Here is a 23344-nt window from a genome sequence, read left to right on the forward strand (position 1 = left end):
ATATGTATACATATATACTGTACTCTATATCATCTACTGCATCCTTATGTAATACATGTAAACAAAGTGGCATAGTTAAAGTGGCTAGTGATACATACTCATCTCATATGTATATACTGTACTCGATACCATCTACTGTATCTTGCCTATGCTGCTCTGTACCATCACTCATTCATATATCTTTATGTACATATTCTTTATCCCCTTACACTGTGTATAAGACAGTAGTTTGGAATTGTTAGTTAGATTACTTGGTTATTACTGCATTGTCGGAACTAGAAGCACAAGCATTTCGCTACACTCGCATTAACATCTGCCAACCATGTGTATGTGACAGATAAAATTTGATTTGATTTGATTTGAATGAAGGAGGGAATTGGAGGGGTGGAGAAGATGGCAGATTTCCTTCATACACGTCTCTCGCTGGGTTAGGCACCGCTGAATCCATTCCGGTTTTTGGGTGAGGTATTCTGTAATGAATACTCAGGGAGAAAAAGGTGTAGATTCAGGTGCGGAGCGCGGCAGGTGTTTATTTCGCCGTCTCAGACGGCAGGAATCGTGATCACAGGCAGGCAATGGTCATACACAGGTATACAAACAGGCAGGTGAATCAAAACTAGTATTGAAGGCTATAACTGGTTCTCACAAAACGAGCTAGGAAAAGGCTTTGTAGAGACCAAACAAACGATACCTCACAAAGGCACAAACAGAATGAACTGAACTAAATAAAGAGCTGATGAGACCAGGTGAGTAATTAACACAAGGTGAAATCAATGGCTACGTTCAAGAACACAAAGAAACAGAACACAAGGTTGACTAAGAAAGTAAATACAGGACCCTACAGGTAGAGTCTCCTCAGTGGGAATAGGCGTTGTTGAATAGGCGTTGTCGTTGTCATGTTTTGTCATTTATTATCTTGTCTTGTCCCTGTGCTTCCCATTCTATTCGTTTCCCTCTGCTGGTCTTATTAGGTTCTTTCCCTCTTTCTATCCCTCTCTCTCCCCCTCCCTCTCTCACTCTCTCGCTCTCTCTTCTCTCTATCGTTCCGTTCCTGCTCCCAGCTGTTCCTATTCCCCTAATCAATCATTTAGTCTTCCCACACCTGTTCCCGATCCTTTCCCCTGATTAGAGTCCCTATTTCTTCCTTTGTGTTCCGTTCCTGTCCTGTCGGTTCCTTGTCTAGAATTCACCGTGCTGTGTTTGTGTATCGCCCTGTCGTGTCGTGTTTTCCTCAGATGCTGCGTGGTGAGCAGGTGTCTGAGTCTGTCTGGTTCAAGTGCCTTCCCGAGGCAACCTGCTGTTCACCTGCTGTTCAAGATCGAGTCTCCAGTTTGTCCTCGTCATTTCGAGTGAAAGTTGTGTTTTTTGTTTGTATTTACTTTACTGGATTAAAGACTCTGTTTTCGCCAAGTCGCTTTTGGGTCCTCTTTCACCTGCATGACAGTCGTGCCCTCTTCACGACGGTATTGGTGTGTTTGGACCATGATAGCTTGTAGATGATGTGGACACCAAGGAACTTCAAATTCTCAACCTGCTCCCCTACAGCCCCGGCGATGAGAATGGGGCCATGCTCGGCCCGCCTTTTCCTGTAGTCCACAATCATCTTGTTTGTCTTGATCGCGTTGAAAGAGGTTGTTGTCAGGTTAAACACAGTAGGCTGTCTCATCGTTGTCGGTGATCAGGCCTACCACCGTTGTGTCATCGGCAAACTTAATGGTGTTGCACGGACTATTAGTTGCATGGACTGATAGTGTTTAACTTGATTTTTGAATGACTACCTCATCTCTGTACCCCACATATCTGTAGGTCCCTCAGTCGAGCAGTGAATTTCAAACACAGATACAACCACAAAGACCAGAGAGGCTTCCTAATGCCTCGCAAATAAGGGTATCTAATTTGAAGATGGGTAAAAGAAAATGTAAAAAACAGACAAGACATTGAATATCCCTGTGAACATGACATTATTAATTACACATTGGATTGTGTATCAATACAACCAGTTACAACAAAGATACAGGTGTTCTTCCTAACTCAGGAAGGACACTTTAATGCTATGAAAGGAGAAAACTGAGGATGGATCAACAACATTGTAGTTACTCCACAATAATAACCTAATTGACAGAGTGAAAAGAAGGAAGCATGTACAGAATAAAAAATATTCCAAAACATGCATCCTGTTTGCAACAAGGAACTAAAGTAATACTGAAAAAAATGTGGCAAAGCAATTCACTTTTTGTCCTGAATACAAAGTGCTATGTGTCACGCTGGTATGAAGGATTTGGAGACAGGCACAGGAATACACAATCTGGGTTTTTAATACACCCAAAACAAGCACTGGGACGTACCCAAAAAAAGAGCGAGGGAAACCTCGAAGACGACAAGGGACGAGACCCGTAATAGACAAAACACGCAGCACAGGCTGAGACAACGCATAGGTACTCACACGACCAAACGACATGGGAACAATAATCGACAGCCCGATGGGGAAACAAAGGGCACATTTATACAAACACAATCAGTGAGTAATTGGACGCAGGTGTGCGTAATGACACAGTTCAGTGCAACCTAGAAGACCTGTGACTTCGACCTCAAACAGGTGAGCAGAATAAGCAGCAGTACTGGGGGGGGGGGGATCCGTGACATTATGTTTGGGGCAAATCCAATACAACACATTACTGAACTCCACACTCCATATTTTTAAGCATAGGAGTTTTTCAGCATAAAATAGAAACAGGCAAATCCTAGAGGAAAACCTGGTTCAGTCTGCTTTCCACCAGACACTGGGAGATGAATTCACCTATGATAAGGACAATAACCGTGGTACAGTTTGGACATAAATCTGCTTGAAAATCTATGACAAGACTTAAAAAAATGTTTGTCTAGGAATGATCAACAAGCAATTTGGCAGAGCTTAAATATTTTTTTAAAGAATACTGTACAATTCAGATGTGCAATGCTCTTTCAGACTTACCCAGAAAAACTCACAGCAGTAATCGTTGCCAAAGGTGATTCTAACAGGTGTGTGAATACTTATGTAAAATAGATATTTCTGCATTTCATTTTCAATAAATTATGTTTTAATTTTGTCATTATGGCTATTGTGTGACAAAAATAATACATTTAATCCAGTTTGAATGCAGGCTGTAAGACAACGATGTGGAATAAATCAAGGGGTATGAATAATTTCTGAAGGCACTCTACATTCTGGATGTCCATTCTCAAAAAACATACAGGCAAATGAGACACATTACAAACTTACCACAATACATGGCTCCTAGGGGTGCGAACGTTTAAACATTTCAACAACATTAGGTATTTATTCTAAAACGTTAACAATCCCTAACTGAAAAACATTTATTTTTCACTTTTAACAAAATTTAAATCATAGTGGTAGTTTTGTGATAAGTGCACTAACAAGCCTTTATCATCATAAAGAGAAACATTTTAAGTAAACAAATACCTAAGGCAACAATGCATTAACATTAGTTGGAGGAGATATGCAGTACAGGTACAATGCTGAAAGGAATGACCCACCCCGCTGCTGGCAGGATGAAGTGGGAAAAGCGCTGATTACAGAAATGATTGAAGTTGATATGCAGCCATTGTCAATGGTAGAGGATGTTGTCTTCAATACCCATATCTAGAACCAGATGTGTTGTCTATGAAGACGCTGTCATACATTACTGCATCAAGCCATTACATTGATGAGAAGTGGGACATGAAGTACGTACTGACATCTGAGAACATCGAGTTGAGTACAATGAGCTCCGTCTGGTACAATTTCCACAAGTTCCCACAGCCACAAAGTCAAAAATAGCTAAATCTTAATTTAAGGTTAGGGTTAGGCATAAGGTTAGCAGTGTGGTTAATGTTAGGGTTAAGGTTGGGTTTAAAATGACATTTTAAGTAGATAAATTGTAGCAATACAGGCAGGATGTTTGACTTTGTGGCTGTGGTAACTAGTGACGACCGGTAAGTAGGTAGTAGTCAAGAACACGGTAAATTGAACTGCATTGCCCCCTAGCAGTCATACACAGAACCACATCTGAATTGTGAACTTGAGTCAATTTATATTTGTTTTTAAAACGTTTGGAAAAAAAATATACGGCAGTTTAAACATTAAGAGGAATTTGACATTTGTCACATCCCTACCACCATGGCTACCACCACACATTCTGCTTGCTCACTCTCACAAAACAGAAAAAGGCAGACAAATAAATGGATCCAGTAATTCCCACAGACAGCCAGCCACATGAACACGGTTAGGGAACGATCAGGACTTACATTCTGCTTGCCCACGATGTTGTCGAAGGGCAGCTCGGGACTCCAGGAGCCCTGGTTGAAGGTGGCGCTGCTGACTCGTCGGTCGGTGCTGGTCGCCTCCTTCATGATGTCCTCGGGCAGCGTGAGTAGGCTCTCTTCGGGCTGCTTGATCAGGTACGTCTCGATGTTGTGGCGGCGCAAGAATTCGTTGCGGTCCTTGCCATGGCCTTCCTCTACCTCGTAGTCACCATTCAGGCAGTCCAGGGACGCCTTGGAGATGTGGATTCGTCTGAGGACGAGGTTTTCATTAGATGGCCAGTACGTACACTTTACTTTGATATGGTCTATGCTGCTCAAATTGTCAACAAACTATCAACTTAACATCTGTTGATATGAAATTGCTTGCAATGGTTACAGTTAGGGTGAAGGTAAGGGTAAAGGTTAAGGCTAGGGTTAGGGTTAGTGGATAGATACTGTAGGGGACATTTTGTTGACAGAACATCTACAAATCATCAAGTTGGGACTATCGAAATAGTGTGATACCGATGACCATGCTGTCAAGTCACACTTGCCTCTACAGTTACATTTAATGAGCAATTCAATTGCATAGGTTGTTAACAATAAACGTAACAGTAAGGTCCAGAATGTTTGATTTGTCTGCTGGAGGCAAGGAAAACACATTTTACCATTATTTGGTTGTAAAATGAACAGCTCCTGAACAATACAGTCAAAATTACTCATTTCCAATTACTCCATTCAAAACAATTTCACACATTCATCGTAGATGTCACTCCCTGATCTGTTTCACCTGTCCTTGTGCTTGTCTCCACCCCCCTCCAGGTGTCGCTCATCTACCCCACTTATCCCCTAGGTATTCATACCTGTGTTCTCTGTCTGTCTGTGCCAGTTCGACCAGCATTTTCTCAGCACCTGTTTTTCCCCAGTCTCTCTTTCTTGTCCTCCTGGTTTTGACCCTTGGCTGACCACTCTGCCTTCCCCTGAGCCTGCCTGCTGTCCTGTACCTTTGTCTCTACTCTAGATTACTGACCACTCTGCCTTCCCCTGAGCCTGCCTGCTGTCCTGTACCTTTGCCTCTACTCTAGATTACTGACCACTCTGCCTTCCTCTGAGCCTGCCTGCTGTCCTGTACCTTTGCCTCTACTCTAGATTACTGACCACTCTGCCTTCCCCTGAGCCTGCCTGCTGTCCTGTACCTTTGCCTCTACTCTAGATTACTGACCCCTGCCTGACCTGACCCTGAGCCTGCCTGCTGTCCTGTACCTTTGCCTCTACTCTGGATTACTGACCTCTGCCTGACCTGACTCTGAGCCTGCCTGGTGTCCTGTGCCTTTGCCTCTACTCTGGATTACTGACCTCTGCCTGACCTGACTCTGAGCCTGCCTGCTGTCCTGTGCCTTTGCCTCTACTCTAGATTACTGACCCCTGCCTGACCTGACCCTGAGCCTGCCTGGTGTCCTGTACCTTTGCCTTTACTCTAGATTACTGACCTCTGCCTGACCTGACCCTGAGCCTGCCTGGTGTCCTGTGCCTTTGCCTCTACTCTAGATTACTGACCACTCTGCCTTCCCCTGAGCCTGCCTGCTGTCCTGTACCTTTGCCTCTACTCTAGATTACTGACCACTCTGCCTTCCCCTGAGCCTGCCTGCTGTCCTTTGCCTCTACTCTAGATTACTGACCACTCTGCCTTCCCCTGAGCCTGCCTGGTGTCCTGTGCCTCTACTCTGGATTACTGACCCCTGCCTGTCCTGACTCTGGCCTGACCTGACCCTGAGCCTGCCTGCTGTCCTTTGCCTCTACTCTAGATTACTGACCCCTGCCTGACCTGACTCTGGCCTGACCTGACTCTGAGCCTGCCTGCTGTCCTGTGCCGCTACTCTAGATTGTCGCCTGCCTTGAGCTGTCATTTGCCTGCCCTTGTTGTTGCATTTAACATTGTTACTTCAACACGAGTGTTTGGCCTCCCTTGATAAAAAAAAAGCATAAAATAATAGCCAATCAGCGTTGAGCTAAATTGAGTGAGCTCAATTGTGAATGGTCCTGGTGCCCCCCAAAAAGTTGAATTTTTGCATTTCGTTGTGTCGTTGTCCTCCGGTGGCTAGCTAGCAAGCTAAAATTGCCCCTTTCCCAAATCTGTACTTGTGGTTTTACTTAATTCCCTGTACTGGCCATGAATTATAATGCAGATTTGGATCCAACCATAAATTCATACATTGTGCCCTGGGCCTGAGAGGGTAGAAGTTCAACGTGAAGCTAAACTATACTATATAAACAAAAGTATGTGGACACCTGCTCGTCGTAAATCTCAAAATCATGGGAACTAATATGGTGTTGTTTCCCACTTTTCTGCTATAACAGCCTCCACTCTTCTCGGAAGGCTTTCCATTAGATGTTGGAACATTGCTGAGGGGACTTTCAGCCATAAGAGCATTAGTGAGGTCGGCACGGATGTTGGGTGATTAGGCCTGGCTCCCAGTCGGTATTCCAATTCATCCCAAAGGTGTTCGATGGGGTTGATGTCAGGGCTTTGTGCAGACCACTCAAGTTCTTCCACACCGATCTCGACAAACCATTTCAGTATGGATCTCGCTTTGTGCACGGGGGCATTGTCATGCTGAAACAGGAACGGGCCTTCCCCAAACTGATGCCACAAAGTTGGAAGCACAGAATCGTCTAGAATGTCATTGTATGCTGTCGTGTTACGATTTCCCTTCACTGTAACTACGCGGCACAGCCAGAACAATGAAAAACAGCCTCAGACCATTATTCCTCCTCCACCAAACTTTACAGTTGCCACTATGCATTGGGGCAGGTAGCGTTTTCCTGGCATCCACCAAACCCAGATTTGAACACATTTCCACTGCTCCAGAGTCTACACCATTCCACCCGATGCTTGGCATTGCGCACGGTGATCTTAGGTTCGTGTTAGGCTGCTCTGCTCATGAAACCCATTTCATGAAGCTCCCGAAGAACAGTTTTTGTGCTGACGTTGCTTTCAGAGGTAGTTTGGAACTCGGTAGTGAGTGTTGCAACTGTGGACAGACAATGTTTAGTTTACGCGCTACGTGCTTCAGCACCCGGCAGACCCGTTCTGTGAGCTTGTGTGGCCTACCGCTGAGACATTGTTGCTCCTAGACGTTTCCACTTCACAATGACAACAATTACAGTTGATCGGGGCAGCTCTAGCAAGGCATACATTTGATAAACTGACTTGTTAGAAAGGTGGCATCATATGGCAGTGCCACGTTGAAAGTCACTGAGCTCTTCAGTAAGTCCATTCTACTGCCAATGTTTGTCTATGGAGATTGCATGGCGGTGTGCTCGATTTTATACACCTGTCGGCAATGGGTGTGACTGAAATAGCCAAATCCACTAATTTGATAGGGTGTTCACATAGTAGCCTAGGCTAACGTTAACTAGCTGTCTCATCGTTCCCCATGAAAGGAAGTTAGGCAAGCAAGTATTTTAGTCAGGTAGCCTAGTCTAGGACAACAAAAACTAAAAGAGTGTGACCAGACTGATCACTAGGAATAGACAGCGATTTTGGACGTTTGAAAAGGTCCCCAGAAAGTCAATATATGCCTTCCTCAGTGCTCACAAAATAAAAACTATTGCCCAACACTGGGAGCTAACTTGTGATGCTCAGAGCTGGAGAGAACTGCTTATACCACTCCATTAGGAGTCCTGGCCAGCTAAACTCTTCTGATGCTGGGCCAATTGTACACCACCTCATGGGTCCCCAGGTCACGGCCGGTTGTCGCACTGCCTGGGATCAAACCCAGGTCTGTAGTGATGCCTCAAGCACTGCGATGCAGTGCCTTAGACCGCTGCGCAACTAAGTAGGTCAAACCACGAGAATACTTGAGGGTAATTGTTTTTTAAGCCTTCTCCAAACCATAGCCCTAACCTAACCACTCAGAATGAATACCTTCATTTAACCCTTTGAGTTGGTTCTGTTTTAATCCTGTAACCACACAGAGTGAATGCATAAAAAACAGATGTTCATCCATGATACGTCAAATTTCAAAAGGAGACTATGAAAATGTGTCGGTATGACAGTTTTGGCAACATGGCATGCCGTTCTTCTACCAGTAGGGTGAGTCGACATGTTTTTTTCTACTTACAAACACACACACACACAAACATAAAATAAGTGTCATGGACAGACAAATGATATTTAGCTTAGGTTGATTAGACAAAATCGTTTTTGATATCTTTAGGTTGTCACTGTATTAGACTAAGCATACGTGATATGATGACTTTAAAATGGTGCTGGAATAGCAGAGGCAGATTCTGTTTCCTTCACTACGTGCGGTAAATCTCTGTGGTTCTAAATCAATAGTTGTTTAGCAATCCGAAAATATCGGAAACATGAACTCGAGGTCATGTAAATGCAATATGTTTTGTGGACTTCATCCGACAGATGTTGAACTCCGGTTTTGTATTCTGCCACTGTGTGTCTGTTGTCTTCTTGTTGTCTCTGCCTTATATATGACAGTGGCATATGAACTAACGGGTTATAGATAAAACAACGCAATAATTACAACACCCGTTCCATTTTTTTCCTGGCCTGGCTTCCCCATTGATTTGACCCAACGCATCAATACTGGGTGTGAGACAGAACGCTGTTTTCTAGAATGTAGTAGCAAAACAATGTTTAACCTAATAGACAGATCAACTACTACAGGCCCTCACCTAAGAGTCTAAAGCCATATAACCATGTATCGAACCACTCCCCCTTTTGCATTTTATATCTAGTCCTGTATCTCCGCAGCGCAACGATACATAGAATATTTTGAGGAATAATACTCATTATAAACATATTACGCAATTGAATTACATTAAGCGCAGAGGAAGGATCATAACCCACTGTCATCATAAATTCCAACAGCAGATGTTGCCTGAAGCTTTAGATTCAACAACGATAAGTATAGCCGCATCACATTTCCTTGAGGTGAGGAGCAAAATGTCACAATATAACCCTCGGCTTGACTTCCCCTTTAAATTGTCGATTTCATCCCCCAAAAAAAACATGTCACCAAAAGCCAATCACATCCAATGTCCCTTTGCTGGTAAACCAATCGCGGTAATAGTCTTTCTAAAGGGCACATGGATTTCATCCCCACTGTAGGACACTCATTTGCTGATGGACTTTCTCAGGGGTTGGGATAATCGCACACTGCGGGGAATTCCCTCGAGGCCGGCCAAAAGGGATGCACTGTGTAGAGTTTTCGCAGAAAAAAGGTTACCTGGTATTTACCATGAAATAACTTGGCAAAAAATTATACTTTGGACTCATACTGACATTAGACCTTTGAGACCCCCCCCCCCCCACACACACACACACACATTCTATGATGCATAGAACCTAATACGTTGTCGGACAATAGGCCACAGAGACTTTGAATACGTGAAAATGTAAATGTGTGACTTGTGTACTTTCCAGTTTTCCGTACTGCATGTAATATATGTGTTGTGTTTGTGTATTTGTATGCTGATGTCACAAAATGAATTGCCATGTAAACGGACAATAATGTATATTGTATCATATGGAATTACAGAGGGAAACTCATCTGTGGTCATGGAATAGCAGATGTCGAAATTCAATTTGAAATGCAGATTGGATACAATACTTTCATAGTTGTCATCTCACCCAGGGATCCCCCCTGACTCCAGCTTGTTGGCAATGTCCACGTCCCACGACCACACGTCAAACTGCCACTTTCTCAGTCCCAGCACCCCACACAGGACCGATCCCGAATGGATCCCGATTCGCATGTCGATGTCATGCTTTGTGCGTGATCTTACATATCTAGAGGGAGAAAATAAACAATATGGTATCTATTTATTTGTGGACCTTCTTTACTGTTATCTTTTCCAGTAGACTATAAAGACAATATGATCCTATATAATCACAATTGCTTTCAAGTGCATTTAACAAAGTCACAACACACTTTACAGAAAATACGAAATCATAAATATAAGGTAATAAAGTAAAAACTGCAAACTATTTATCTCTGATATTTTTAATTGTGTTGTGGGCAAATATAAGAAACTAAACCTTATTCTTCCCGTATTTAGCAAACCATATGATTTGGCACAATCACTGTGACTGAAACAACATTACTTCAAATTATCAAAATAAAAAAATAACAATATATTTCCAAACCCATTTCCATACAGGTCTCATTTCATCCTATTTCATGCCTTTATAATAATTATGATGAATGTGAGCTGACAGGCACTCAATGATATTCAGACCAGGTGCATAAAATCAATAGGTTTTGAAGTTCACCCTGCCATAGACACCGATTAAATTGTTGTAGCTGTGGCTGCTGATAGAGTTTGAAAATGCTTGGTCTGCGTCCCATATGGCACCCCTATTCCCTATATAGTGTATGTCTTTTGACCAGGGCTCATAGTGCACTACTTTTTACAGAGCCCAATGTAGGGAATAGGGAGCCATTTGGGATGCAGTGTCACCAGTGGCACTTATACTGCAGTAAAGGGGCCATCAGCCAAGAGGCTCTTAGCGAGCGACCTGCTTCTTGTTTTACCCTCCATTCTCTAAAAGGATGGTTGGCGGATTCATTCTAATGGTCCACTACATCACTCTAGTAGCTTAGCTCACTCTTAAATGCACACACACACTCACGGACACACGCACATACATGCGGACACATACTGTGCATATCTCCCTCTCCATTTCTTTCTTTCCTCTCTCTCGCCATCTCTTCTGTTTGAAACACTATCTCTTTTCACATACGCTCTGGCAGGACAACATCAAACAAGAGGACAAACAAACTGCCTATTTACTAGAAAAAAATACCATCACCCTTAAATGTATATACAGTGGCCATCGTTATCCATTACATACGCATAGTCAACAAAAATGTTGTAAAAGCCTTTGAAAATACTTTTACCACGATGTGACAATCATTGTAAGACTCATATATTTTTCATTCCAAATACAAAACATACATACAAACAACAACTTACAGATGTACACACATTTTTACGTATAAATAAAAAAATAATTAAATGTTATCTTTGTGGTAATTATGGCAGATTAATTGATTTCCAAGTATACTTTTTTTTCAAGATGAGTGATGAGAAGAGAATCGTCAAGCCCATTAGGAATTTTTCTTTAATGAGTTGGACGAGAGGGATTTACCCCAGACATCCAAACAGGCCATCATCCCCGCGTTAATACAGGACTGAGATCCAATCGTATAACACTGGCTCTGACACTCGTCAGATGTGGCAGGGCTTACAAACTATTACAGGCTACAAAGGGAAGCACAGCCGAGAGCTGCCCAGTGACACGAACCTACCGGACGAGCTAAATTGCTTATATGCTCACTTCGAGGCAAGTAACACTGAAACATGCATGAGAGCACCAGCTGTTCCGGGTAGACTGTATGCTCACGCTCTCCGCAGCCGATGTGAGTAAGACCTTTAAACAGGTCAACGGATTACCAGGACGTGTACTCTGAGCATGCGCTGACCAACTGGCAAGTGTCTTCACTGACATTTTCAACCTGTCCATGACGGAGTCAGTAATACCAACATGTTTCAAGCAGACCACCATAGTCCCTGTTCCCAAGAAATCTAAGGTAACCTGCCTAAATGACTACCGACCCATAGCACTCACATCTGTAGCCATGAAGTGCTTTGAAAGGCTGGTCATGGCTCACACCAACACCATTATCACAGAAACCCGAAACCCACTTCAATTTGCATACCTCCCAAACAGATTCACAGATGATGCAATATCCATTGCAATCCACACTGCACTTTCCCACCTGGACAAAAGGAACATCTATATGATAATGCTATTCATTGCATTCACTACAGCTCAGCGTTCAACACCGTAGTGCCCTCAAAGCTCATCATTAAGCTAAGGATCCTGGAACTAAACACCTCCCTCTGCAACTGGATCCTGGACTACCTGACGGGCCGCCACCAGGTGGTAACGGTAGGTAACAACACATCCGTCACTCAGATCTTCAACAAAGGGGCCCCTCAGGGGTGCGCGCTCAGTCCCCTACTGTACTCCCTGTTCACTCATGACTGCATGGCCAGGCACAAATCCAACACCATCATTAATTTTGCAGATGACACAACAGAGGTATGCCTGATCACCAACAACGACGAGACAGACTATAGGGAGGAGGTCAGAGGCCTGGCCGTGTGATGCAAAGACAACAACCTCTCCCTCAACGTGATCAAGACAAAGGAGAAGATTGTGGACTACAGGAAAAGGAGGACCGAGCATGCCCCCATTCTCATCGACGGGGCTGTAGTGGAGTAGCTTGAGAGCTTCAAGCTCCTTGGTGTCCACATCACCAACAAACTAACATGATCCAAGCCCACTAAGACAGTCGTGAAGAAGGCATGACAAAACCTAATCCCCCTCAGGAGACTGAATAGATTTGGCATAGGTTCTAGAGCTGCACCATCGAGAGCATCCTGACGGGTTGCATCACTGACTGGCCTAGGACCGCAAGGCACTACAGAGGGTAATGCGTACGGCTCAGTACATCACTGGGGCCAAGCTTCCTGCCATCCAGGACCTCTATACCAGGTGATTTCAGAGGAAGGCCCTAAAAATGGTCAAAGACTCCAGCAACCCTAGTCATAGCCAGTTCTCTCTGCTGCTGCATGGCAAGCGGTACCAGAGCGCCAAGTCCAAGAGACTTCTAAACAGCTTCTACCCCCAAGGCATAAGACTACTGAACATCTAATCAAATGGCTACTCCCCCCTTTTACACTGCTGCTACTCTCTGTTATTATCTATGCTTAGTCAAACTAAAAAATCTACCTTCATGTACATAAACTTAGCAAAAAAAGAAACGGCCCTTTTTCAGGACCCTATAATTCATAAAAATGCAAATTACTTCATAGATCTTCATTGTAAAGGGTTTAAACACTGTTTCCCATGCTTGTTCAATGAACCAAAAACAATTAATGAACATGCACCCGTGGAACGGTCAATTTAAACACTAACAGCTTACAGACGGTAGGCAATTAAGTTTACATTTATGAAAAACTTAGGACACTATAGAGGTTTTTCTACATCTAGGACCTGTTGGATCGGAGGGTTGAACGCTTGGGCTATTCCCCCCCAGAAATGTCCGGGAACTTGCAGGTTCCTTGGTGGAAGAGTTGGGTAACATCTCATAGCAAGAACTGGCAAATCTGGTGCAGTCCATGAGGAGGAGATGCACTGCAGTACTTAATGCAGCTGTTGGCCACACCAGATACTGACTGTTACTTTTGATTTTGACCCCTCCTTTGTTCAGGGACACATTATTCCATTTCTGTTAGACACATGTCTGTGGAACTTGTTCAGTTTACACCTCAGTTGTTGAATCTTGTTATGTTAATACAAATATTTACACATGTTAAGTTTGCTGAAAATAAACACAGTTGACAGTGAGAGGATGTTTATTTTTTTGCTGAGTTTAGCTAGCTTGGCTATATTCCTAACTAGCTAATGGTAGCTAGGTGTCTAGCTAGCTTGTTGGCTACAAATAATCCGCACAGACAAAAGTTATCTTTGCTATCGTAAATATCAGGCTTGTAACGTTAACAATATTTGTCCTGGACATACACTACACGATTTCACCACGTTGTTGCCGTCCCAGACACATTTTCATGATCAGGGTGAAATCCTAGCTTTGAACTTGGGCTACTTATTAAGCATCGTTAAGTATTTCATATTTTTTGTTTTTTTCCACTTAAAGGATGGATGTAGATTATTATTTTTATTTTTCCCACTGTCATTATTTGGGGGGGGGGGTGGGGGGGGTTCCACATGAATTTATATCCTGAGATTTTAGAGTATTCAGACTTCATTTTTTTTAAGCGAAGTGGTCATTGAATTTTCAATACTGGTCAGGTGTATCAGGAGATTATCTGAAAATGAATTTTGTTTATATGCATGTTTACCAATACCTTTTACATTTGGGTACTGTCTTTCTGCAAACTATTCAATTGCCAGTGTCTTGTGTCCTTTCTAAAGCAATTTCATCAGATAATGTATTATTTGTGCATATTTTTGCTTTAGGACATTTACACCAGATTGTTATGACATTTTTTTATTTCAGCTGGAAAGTTGAAAGCTTCCATTGTTTTGAATAGAAAAGGCCATTCAAGACGGTGTGTCACACCTTGGTCATTGTATTTTGTGTTTTCGTTATATATTTGGTCAGGCCAGGGTGTGACATGGGGTTTTGTTATGTATTTTCGTATTGGGGTTTCTAGTATTTGGGATCACGGCTGATTAGGGGTGTTGTATAGGCTTGGCTGCGTGAGGCGATTCTCAATCAGAGTCAGGTGATTCTCGTTGTCTCTGATTGGGAACCGTATTTAGGTAGCCTGAGTTTCACTGTGTGTTTCGTGGGTGATTGTTCCAGTCTCTGTGTAGTTTCACCAGATAGGCTGTAATAGGTTTCTCGTTCCGTTTGTTGTTTTTGTATATGTTATAGTTATTTCATGTTACGCTCTTCATTCATTAAAGTCATGAGTAACAAACACGCTGCATTTCAGTCCGACTCTCTTTCGACAAACGAAGAACGCCGTTACACGGTGGAACGCATTTTCAGCATCAACAAGCATTATTGATAAAACTATTCTATTTTTTGCATATTGTATTAAACTTAAACCCTGTTTTATTGATACATATCACATCTGGTAAGTCTTTTGCCATTCTAGTGCTTATAATCTTTATTATTTTAGTATTCAGTATCTAATATTCCTTCTTGGGAGGACCTCTGTTTTTAGCGATTATTTTTTTGTCTGCTGATAATTGACTCAGATTATTACAGTATTATCAAGGGTTTTTTATAGCACACAAGCCTATCAGGAACCATTATGTTACAGATCCGAACAGCTTCGAGACAACTGGAAACGTCAACCCAGCGTGCTAGAACACAATAATTGCCACACATTCAACTGAAAAATCCTATGGGTTACTCAAACTTTTGCACGGCAACAAGTGTAGCAAGGCCTAAAAGTGGGCGTTTTTTTTTTTACCTGATTGTCTTAATCATGCTGAGGCCCATCTCTACACAGCAATGAGCGTGGTCCTGTCGAGGTTCAGGAAGACCGGACACACAGTAGTAGCAGTCTCCTAAAATCTTAATCCTCAGACAATGGTGCTCCTAGAAAAGAATGAGAGTGAGAGAGAATGGAGTTAGACTGGAATCCATGGGAAACTCAGAAGGATCTTGATTTGATCAACACCTCTTGCTCCATGAGAATGCGTGAATAATCATTGAATTGTACAGGAATGTATGTACAGTATACTCATGCATGCATTTGTTCACGGCAATGAGCAAGTTGTTTTGTCTTGCACCAGAAATGTCTGGACAACAACTTTGACTTTATAATAAAGAGACATTATAGGCCAAGTCGACTCTGTGTGTCATGCACAAGGACATTGACTCAACTCTGAATTAATTCCCCGAATTACGTTAAAATATCAGACATTTACGTAAACATTACGCTTGTCCATTAAACTGCACTCTATCTGACCTGTTTTTCAATCCAGTCGTTGGACTTAATTACGGGTATTACCCTTTGAAAGCTCTGCTTTGTTCCATTTAAATTCAGCTTTCTACACTGTATTTGTATCATTAATGACAGCTCTGGGCTTGAAAATGACACCTTTGTCAGAAGTCCAAAACACTTGTCTATAAATGCATAGCACCATACCTGCACGCCTGTCATTCATTCATGCTATCAATATCAATTGGGACCCAAGAGTATTACTGCATTTGCATTCTTCTGTAGTATCTTAGCAAATTCTAGAACAATGCACGATTATTCATGTCTCCTTGCGCGCAGATTTTTCCCTAAATGTCAGTTCTTGCCGCCATAAAGTCACGTTTGAAAATGAAATTAGCATAAGCATAAAGTAAACTCACATGGGCTAGACGGTCGAAGCGGGCAAAGAGCTCGTTCAACATTCGCACCAGCTCTTGTGCCGATAGCGTCGTCGAGAGGTTCGTGAATCCTTTAACGTCTGCAAAAAGAATGCTGTAGAGAATATGGAGAAGTCACATTGTCACCATTACACTTCAAAATATACAGATAATTTAGTGAGAAAATAGTTAAAAGGGTACAGGTTTTAATTTATGTAAATTCAGATCAAAATGGTCCATCGTGGTCCCTCCTCGCTTTTGGATGAAACTTTAAGACAAATCTAAACGGAGTCTCTGCCTCTCCCGAACTTCAGGCTATGCTCAAACCCTACACCCCGACCCAAGTACTCCATTCTGCCAGCTCTGGTCTCATGGCCCTCTCACCCTCAGCTCCCGCTCATCCAAGTAGAAAGCTCTTCTCTGTCCTGGCACCCCAATGGTGGAACCAATTTCCCTCTGAAGTTAGGACAGCGTAGTCCCTGCCCATCTCCCGAAAACACCTAAAACCCTACCTTTTTATCACAACCGTCTTGTAATTTTAAAAAATCTATTTATATGCCCTTTGTGAACTAACACTCACACTTGACTTTTTTCCCTCCAGCACTGACTTTATTGAGGAAAAATGTACTTACCATGACTGAGATATAAGGTTGTCTCACCTAGCTATCTTAAGATGATTGCATTAACTGTAAGTCACTCTGGATAAGAGCATCTGCTAAATGACTAAATTGTAAATGTAAATGACATCACATTATAAACTACAACCAAGATCACATTTATATGATCCCATGTTTATATGATTGACTTGGTTGAGATATTGCCTTCTTGCTTCTTTAAAAAAAATGAAGGGGAACTGATTCTAACTGAAAACATAATTGAGACAACACAGGAGCATTATGGAACTGACAGTATTTTAATTATACTGAACAAAAATATAAACGCAACAGGTAAAGTGTTGGTCCCATGTTTCATGAGCTGAAAAAAGGATCCCAGAAATGTTCCATATGCACAAAAAGCTTATTTCTCTCAAATGTTGTTCACAAAATGGTTTACATCGCTGTAAGTGAGCATTTCTCCTTTGCCAAGATAATCCATCCACCTGACAGTTGTGACATATCAAGAAGCTGATTAAACAGCACGATCACTACACAGGTGCACCTTGTGCTGTGGATAATAAAAGGCCACTAAAATGTGCAGTTTTGTCACACAACACAATGCCACAGATGTCTCAAGTTTTGAGGGAGCATGCAATTGGCATGCTGACTGCAGGAATGCTAGAAATTTTGCCAGGGAATTGAATGTTAATTTCTCTACCATAAGCCACCATTATGATGTGCATAGGCAACTGAACTGAGGGAGAGATAGCCTACCTTTTCATTGTTGTTTGAACAATAGGACTGAAGTTCCAAAATATATGAGGACTCCCGTGGTATTTACATATTTGCAGAAATCCATCCAGGTATATTTTGTGGCTTTTGGCCAATGCGTTTTAATGATCTAGTCGCACTGTTGCTACATACCTCTTATTTAAACACTTTTATACATAAGCTTATTAAATATCAGTGATACTATCAAGAGCAGTGTGCGGTTTCCTTTTTCCTTACTGCAGTTTCTTTTAATTGTCCAAATCCACGGCCGCTTCCCCACTCTATATTTCTATATAATTTTCACAAATTACTGTACTTGATTCCCAAAAATTCTATGAATTTGTTGTGACGTGACTTTCATTAATCTGATGACTGTTACATATCGATTCAACTAACTATGTTTAATTGTCACTTGATTAAATAAATCATGTACCAATTAACTCATTAGGATTTGTGGCACCACGGAATACATTGGTTAACAAGTTACCATCTTCCGAATTAAACTCTAGATGATATATAAGATATATATTAATAACAGTAATTTATTACTCATATCAGTCTCATACCCCTTGCATCTGCACAAACCCAAACTTTATTGGTAATTCTGTACCACACAAATTGATTTATTTGTTTATTTACTAAATAATTGATAACACAGGATACACACACACATGGTATGGGTTATTGATTAGAAACTTAATATGATGGTGCACTAACGACAACATGACTGCTTAATTATCAAAAGAGGGAGGAGTAGAGAGGGGTAAAGGGAGAAAGAGAGACAACACTTGTAACTATGCTCACAGTAATCCTAATACTTTGGCCTGAACCACCGCTCATTTGTGGTAAAGAAATAATGAATGTATTTACGAGTTTGAATGTCTTCCTTCATCCTGTATCTCTGTTGGAACCAGGCCTTTGTGAAAAGGGTTCCGTTGGGCCTTCCCTCAAATTAAGAGTAAGGCTCTAATTGTCCACAAGAGCTCACAATGTCTTTCTTCTCAGTTGTCCATGGCTTCACTGCCTTGTCCTGTTGTCTTAAGAAGGACTAACAGGATGGTGTTTACTTTCACTCATTCTGGAAAGTGGTCCTCTGAAGACATCCAATCAACTATGTTGATGAGAGCATTCAACGACGATTTAAAGAGAGTAACAGGATGGTCCTACTTAAATGTATTTTCTTAGATACTGTACTTAGAATAGCTACTCAGCCGTAACATCGATTGTTAGAGAGGCTACTTTGTCATCCTCACCTCGTGTTGATTTTCAGGGTCATAACCAATCGAGATCTAAGCTGCAGCTTGAGTCCTTCTGGTCTGATATGTTCATTCTCAACTCATCCTTTATATACTCTGGTAAAAAGCGATGTTTCTATTATGCTGACACGCTATCTGCGGTCCCTCGGGCATGGCTACTTACTGGGCAAAGTATCATCAAAACGTGCTTTTAGTTTTCTATCTTAGCAAGGGGGTACTATTTTTATGTTTGGAAAAAAGACATTCCCAAAGTAAACGGCCTATTTCTCATGACCAGATGCTAGAATATGCATATAATTGACAGATTAGAATAGAAAACACTCTAAAGTTTCCTATACTGTAAAAATATCATCTGTGGGTATAACAGAACTGATATTGCAGGCGAAAGCCTGAGGATAATCCAATCAGGAAGAGCCTCTTATTTTGAAACGTCTGTGTTCCTTTGCGTGCCTGTCCTCCATTTAAAGGGATATCAACCAGATTACTTTTTTTTCTGTGGCATCCCTAAGGTGTTAACAGTCTTTAGACATAGTTTCAGGCTTTTATTTTGACAAATGAGCGTGAAGGATCACATTGCGTAAGTGGAGAGGTGGGGGCTCTTAGAGTGAGTTGGTGTGCAATTGAGTAAACCGGCCATTGTTCCTCCCGCTGTTATGGAAAAAGCTACACACTCGGTTGATATATTATCGAATATATATTTTAAAAACTACCTGAGGAATGATTATAAAAAACGTTTGACATGTTTCTGTGGACATTATGGAAACTATTTGGAATTTGCGTCTGCGTTGTCGTGACCGCTCCTTCCTGTGGATTTCTGAACATAACGCGACAAACAAGCGTCGGTATTTTGGGTATAAAAATAATCTTTATGGAACAAAAGGAACATTTGCTGTGTAACTGGGAGTCTCGTGAGTGAAAACATCTGAAGATCATCAAAGATAAACGGTTAATTTGATTGCTTTTCTGATTTTTGTGACCAAGCTTCCTGATGCTAAGTGTACATAATGCTACGCTAGGATTGCTTTCACTGTAAAGCATAATTTCAAAATCTGAGACGACAGGGTGATTAACAAAAGGCTAAGCTGTGTTTCAAAATATTGCACTTGTGATTTCATGAATATGAATATTTTCTAGTAATATTATTTGACTGTTGCGCTATGCTATTCAGCGGTTGCAGACGGAAATGATCCCGCTACAGGGATTGGTAGTTAATTAAGATAAGTATTCTAATCATCTTTGACATTTCCTACACAACATAAAGGATAAAAACCTGACATATACAGTGTGTATGCTGTTCAAGTTACAATATTTTATATTTATATTTATATTTTAAATATTTACCATCACAAAATCAACATTACTTTTCCATAGATCATTCCCCACATCCGGATGCTAGAAATATTGTCCCAGTTTTCACTTTTGGGGCAGCAAAATGTCTCTGTAACTAAGAGACAATCACCACTACTAAAGAGCAGAAAAATTCCTCTGCTGCATACAATTTATGACCGGGCGTGAGGTGTCACAAAACACCCCACACCAATCCCTCCTCCCCTCAGTGGGTGAAAGGGATCTGGTAGACGATGATCCATTGTAACCGGATCTTCGAATCCTCACAGGAGAGTCATAACAAATTTATAGTGTACGCTTGACAAAAAGATTCTAATAAAAGAGTCATATTCTTCCTGGGGGTGTATATAAACAGATTCTAATAAGATGTAATGTTGCTAAAATGCTGTCACTTCCACTTAAAATCATTTGACAAATGCAAGGCCCAGAGCATTTAAGATTCACACTGAGACAAGGTCCAAAACTATAAGGAAATCATTTTCTTCCCTTTAGTGTAAGATTTGTAATTGATACACATGCAACAATGTTCTACTCATACCGTGACATAACCTGGTGATATTAGGGTGGTTGGTTAATCAAAACTCTATTTGTATAACTGTTTTTCTGGATATTTACAGGCACAGATGTTCAAAATCTTACCATTTATTATAATTGTTTATATTAGTCTTTAGGCCATGGGTGTCAAACTCTGGCCCGTGGGCCAAATTTGGCCCGCGGGGTAATTATATTTGGCCCGCGAGACAATACCAAATTACTACTAGAGCTGGCCCGCCGGTATTATACAGCGCATTCACCACTAATACTACGAATCCCATAATGCTCTGCTGTTTTCGCGCGCCAATCAGGACAGGACCCAGAAACGGTCTCTCCTCTGTGACAGTAGTCATAGCAACATAGACGCTACAACTGTCAGCGAGCTAACCCTTCCCAAAAATGGCGAAAAGAAAGGCAGAAAACAGGAGCTTTCTGGACAAGTGGGAGGCAGAATATCTGTTTACATATGTAAAAGACAAACCTGTTTGTCTTGTTTGTGGAGTCAACGTGGCTGTAAGTAAGGAGTACAACATTAGACGACACTATGAAACGAAACACCATGACAAATACAAGGACCTAGACATGACTCAAAGGAGCCAGAAAGTAGAGGAGATGAAAAGAAGTTTGGTTTCACAACAGAATATGTTTAAAAAAGCCACATCACAAAGCGAGGCTGCTGTAAAGGCTAGTTATATAGTGGCATCAGAGATCGCAAAATCAGCCCGGCCCTTTAATGAGGGAGAGTTCATGAAAAAGTGCATGATGAAGATTTGTGACCTCGTATGCCCAGAGAAAAAACAAGCATTTTCAAACGTGAGCCTGAGCAGGAACACAGTAGCTGATCGCACATGTGATCTTGCCACCAATCTGTATGACCAGCTGATGGAAAAGGGAAAATATTTTGTTGCGTTCTCCCTCGCTGTGGATGAGAGCTGCGACGCATCTGATACTGCTCAGCTGTCAGTCTTCATCCGTGGAGTGGACTCAAATCTGTGTGTTACGGAGGAGCTATTAGGATTCAAATCAATGCATGGCACAACCACCGGAAAGGAAATCTTTGAGGAGGTTTCCAAATGTGTAACTGAAATAAAGCTGCCGTGGGATAAACTCGTTGGATTAACGACAGATGGTGCGCCAGCGATGTGCGGTAAAAAGAGTGGACTGGTGGGCATGGTTCGAGAGAAGATGCGGGAAGAGAACTGTGCAGGTGAGCTAACTGTTTACCACTGCATCATACATCAGGAAGCACTGTGTGCCAAAGCCCTAAAGATGGAACATGTTATGACCACAGTAACACAGGTAGTTAACTTTATAAGAGCCAAAGGTCTAAATCACCGCCAGTTTAAATCTTTTCTGGAGGAGTGTGGTTCGGAATACGCAGACGTGCCGTATCACACAGAGGTGAGATGGCTAAGCAGAGGAAAAGTACTGAACAGATGTTTCGAGCTGCGTGAGGAAATATGTCAATTCCTGGAAACCAAAGGGAAGGATACAGCAGAGCTCTGGGAGCAAAAGTTCCTGTGTGAGCTGGCCTTTCTCTGTGACATCTCGAGCCATCTCGATGCGCTGAACCTGCAGCTTCAGGGACGGGGGCGCATCATCACAGACATGTACGCTGCAGTGAGGGCCTTCAAAACTAAACTGTGCCTGTGGGAGAATCAGATGCTGCAAGGAAACCCTTGCCATTTTCCCTGCTGCCAATCCATAAAAGCGCAGATCTCTACCGCCGTGTTCCCATGCGCACAGTTTGCTGAAAAACTCAGTGTTCTCGCTGCTGAGTTTAGCCGGCGATTTGCCGACTTCGATGCCCAGAAATGCAAGTTTGAACTGCTTAGTAATCCCTTCGCAGTTGATGTGGAAAATGCACCAACCAACATCCAAATGGAGCTGATTGAATGCTGAAGTCAAAGTATGATGCTGTGGGCGCCGCACAGTTTCCACGGTTCATCCCTGACACAATGCCTCAGCTCCGCACCCAAGCTGCTCAGATGCTCTCCATGTTCGGCAGCACTTATCTATGCGAGCAACTTTTCTCCTCGATGAAGATGACCAAAACAACTCACAGGAGACGTCTGACTGATGAACATCTTCGCTCGATACTGAGGATTTCTTGAGCCCAGACATTGATGAACTAGCATCCAAGAAGAGATGCCAGGTATCTGGCTTGGGCACATCAGATTAGACCAGTGTGCAATAATGAACGTTTTCTTTATGCACTTTTTCTTGCTACAAGGCATGGGCTTGAATGGTTGATTGATTTATTATCATTTTATTTGTAAAATTATTAGCCAGTGGAAAAAGTTTATTTTGGTATTTAAATCAGAAGGCTGCAAATAGAAAAGAGGCATACAATTTTTATTTAAATTTTATTTATTTAATAAATGAATGCCATTGATGTGTTTTTTCATTTGAAATTCGATTTTGCATGTCTCCACTATTAAATGATTATATATTGTATGGTAATAAGCGATGCTTGTTCCATATTCAATGTTAAAGCAAAACTTGTTTGGGTCCATATTAAAAGGTTAATTTGTTCAATGTTGGCCCGTGACTTTGTTCAGGTTTTACATTTTGGCCCACTGGGTATTTGAGTTTGACACCCCTGCTTTAGGCAATGAAATTCTGCAGT

General features: G+C 41.9%; 1 protein-coding gene across 2 annotated transcripts in view; it reads right to left on the minus strand.

Moving 5' to 3' along the window:
* The window catches only part of adcy8 (adenylate cyclase 8 (brain)), a 254215-nt gene that overhangs the window by 98920 nt on the left and 131951 nt on the right, over positions 1 to 23344 (minus strand). For both annotated transcript variants that reach the window (XM_046321942.1, XM_046321943.1), the window contains exons 4-7: positions 16215 to 16326; positions 15322 to 15449; positions 9935 to 10093; positions 4285 to 4552 (exon numbers count right to left, since the gene is read on the minus strand). In XM_046321942.1, coding sequence (XP_046177898.1) covers positions 4285 to 4552; positions 9935 to 10093; positions 15322 to 15449; positions 16215 to 16326 — 667 coding nt within the window. The remainder of the gene's footprint in view (positions 1 to 4284; positions 4553 to 9934; positions 10094 to 15321; positions 15450 to 16214; positions 16327 to 23344) is intronic.

Source organism: Oncorhynchus gorbuscha, linkage group LG22, assembly GCF_021184085.1.
Source record: "Oncorhynchus gorbuscha isolate QuinsamMale2020 ecotype Even-year linkage group LG22, OgorEven_v1.0, whole genome shotgun sequence".
Taxonomy (NCBI): Eukaryota; Metazoa; Chordata; class Actinopteri; order Salmoniformes; family Salmonidae; genus Oncorhynchus; species Oncorhynchus gorbuscha.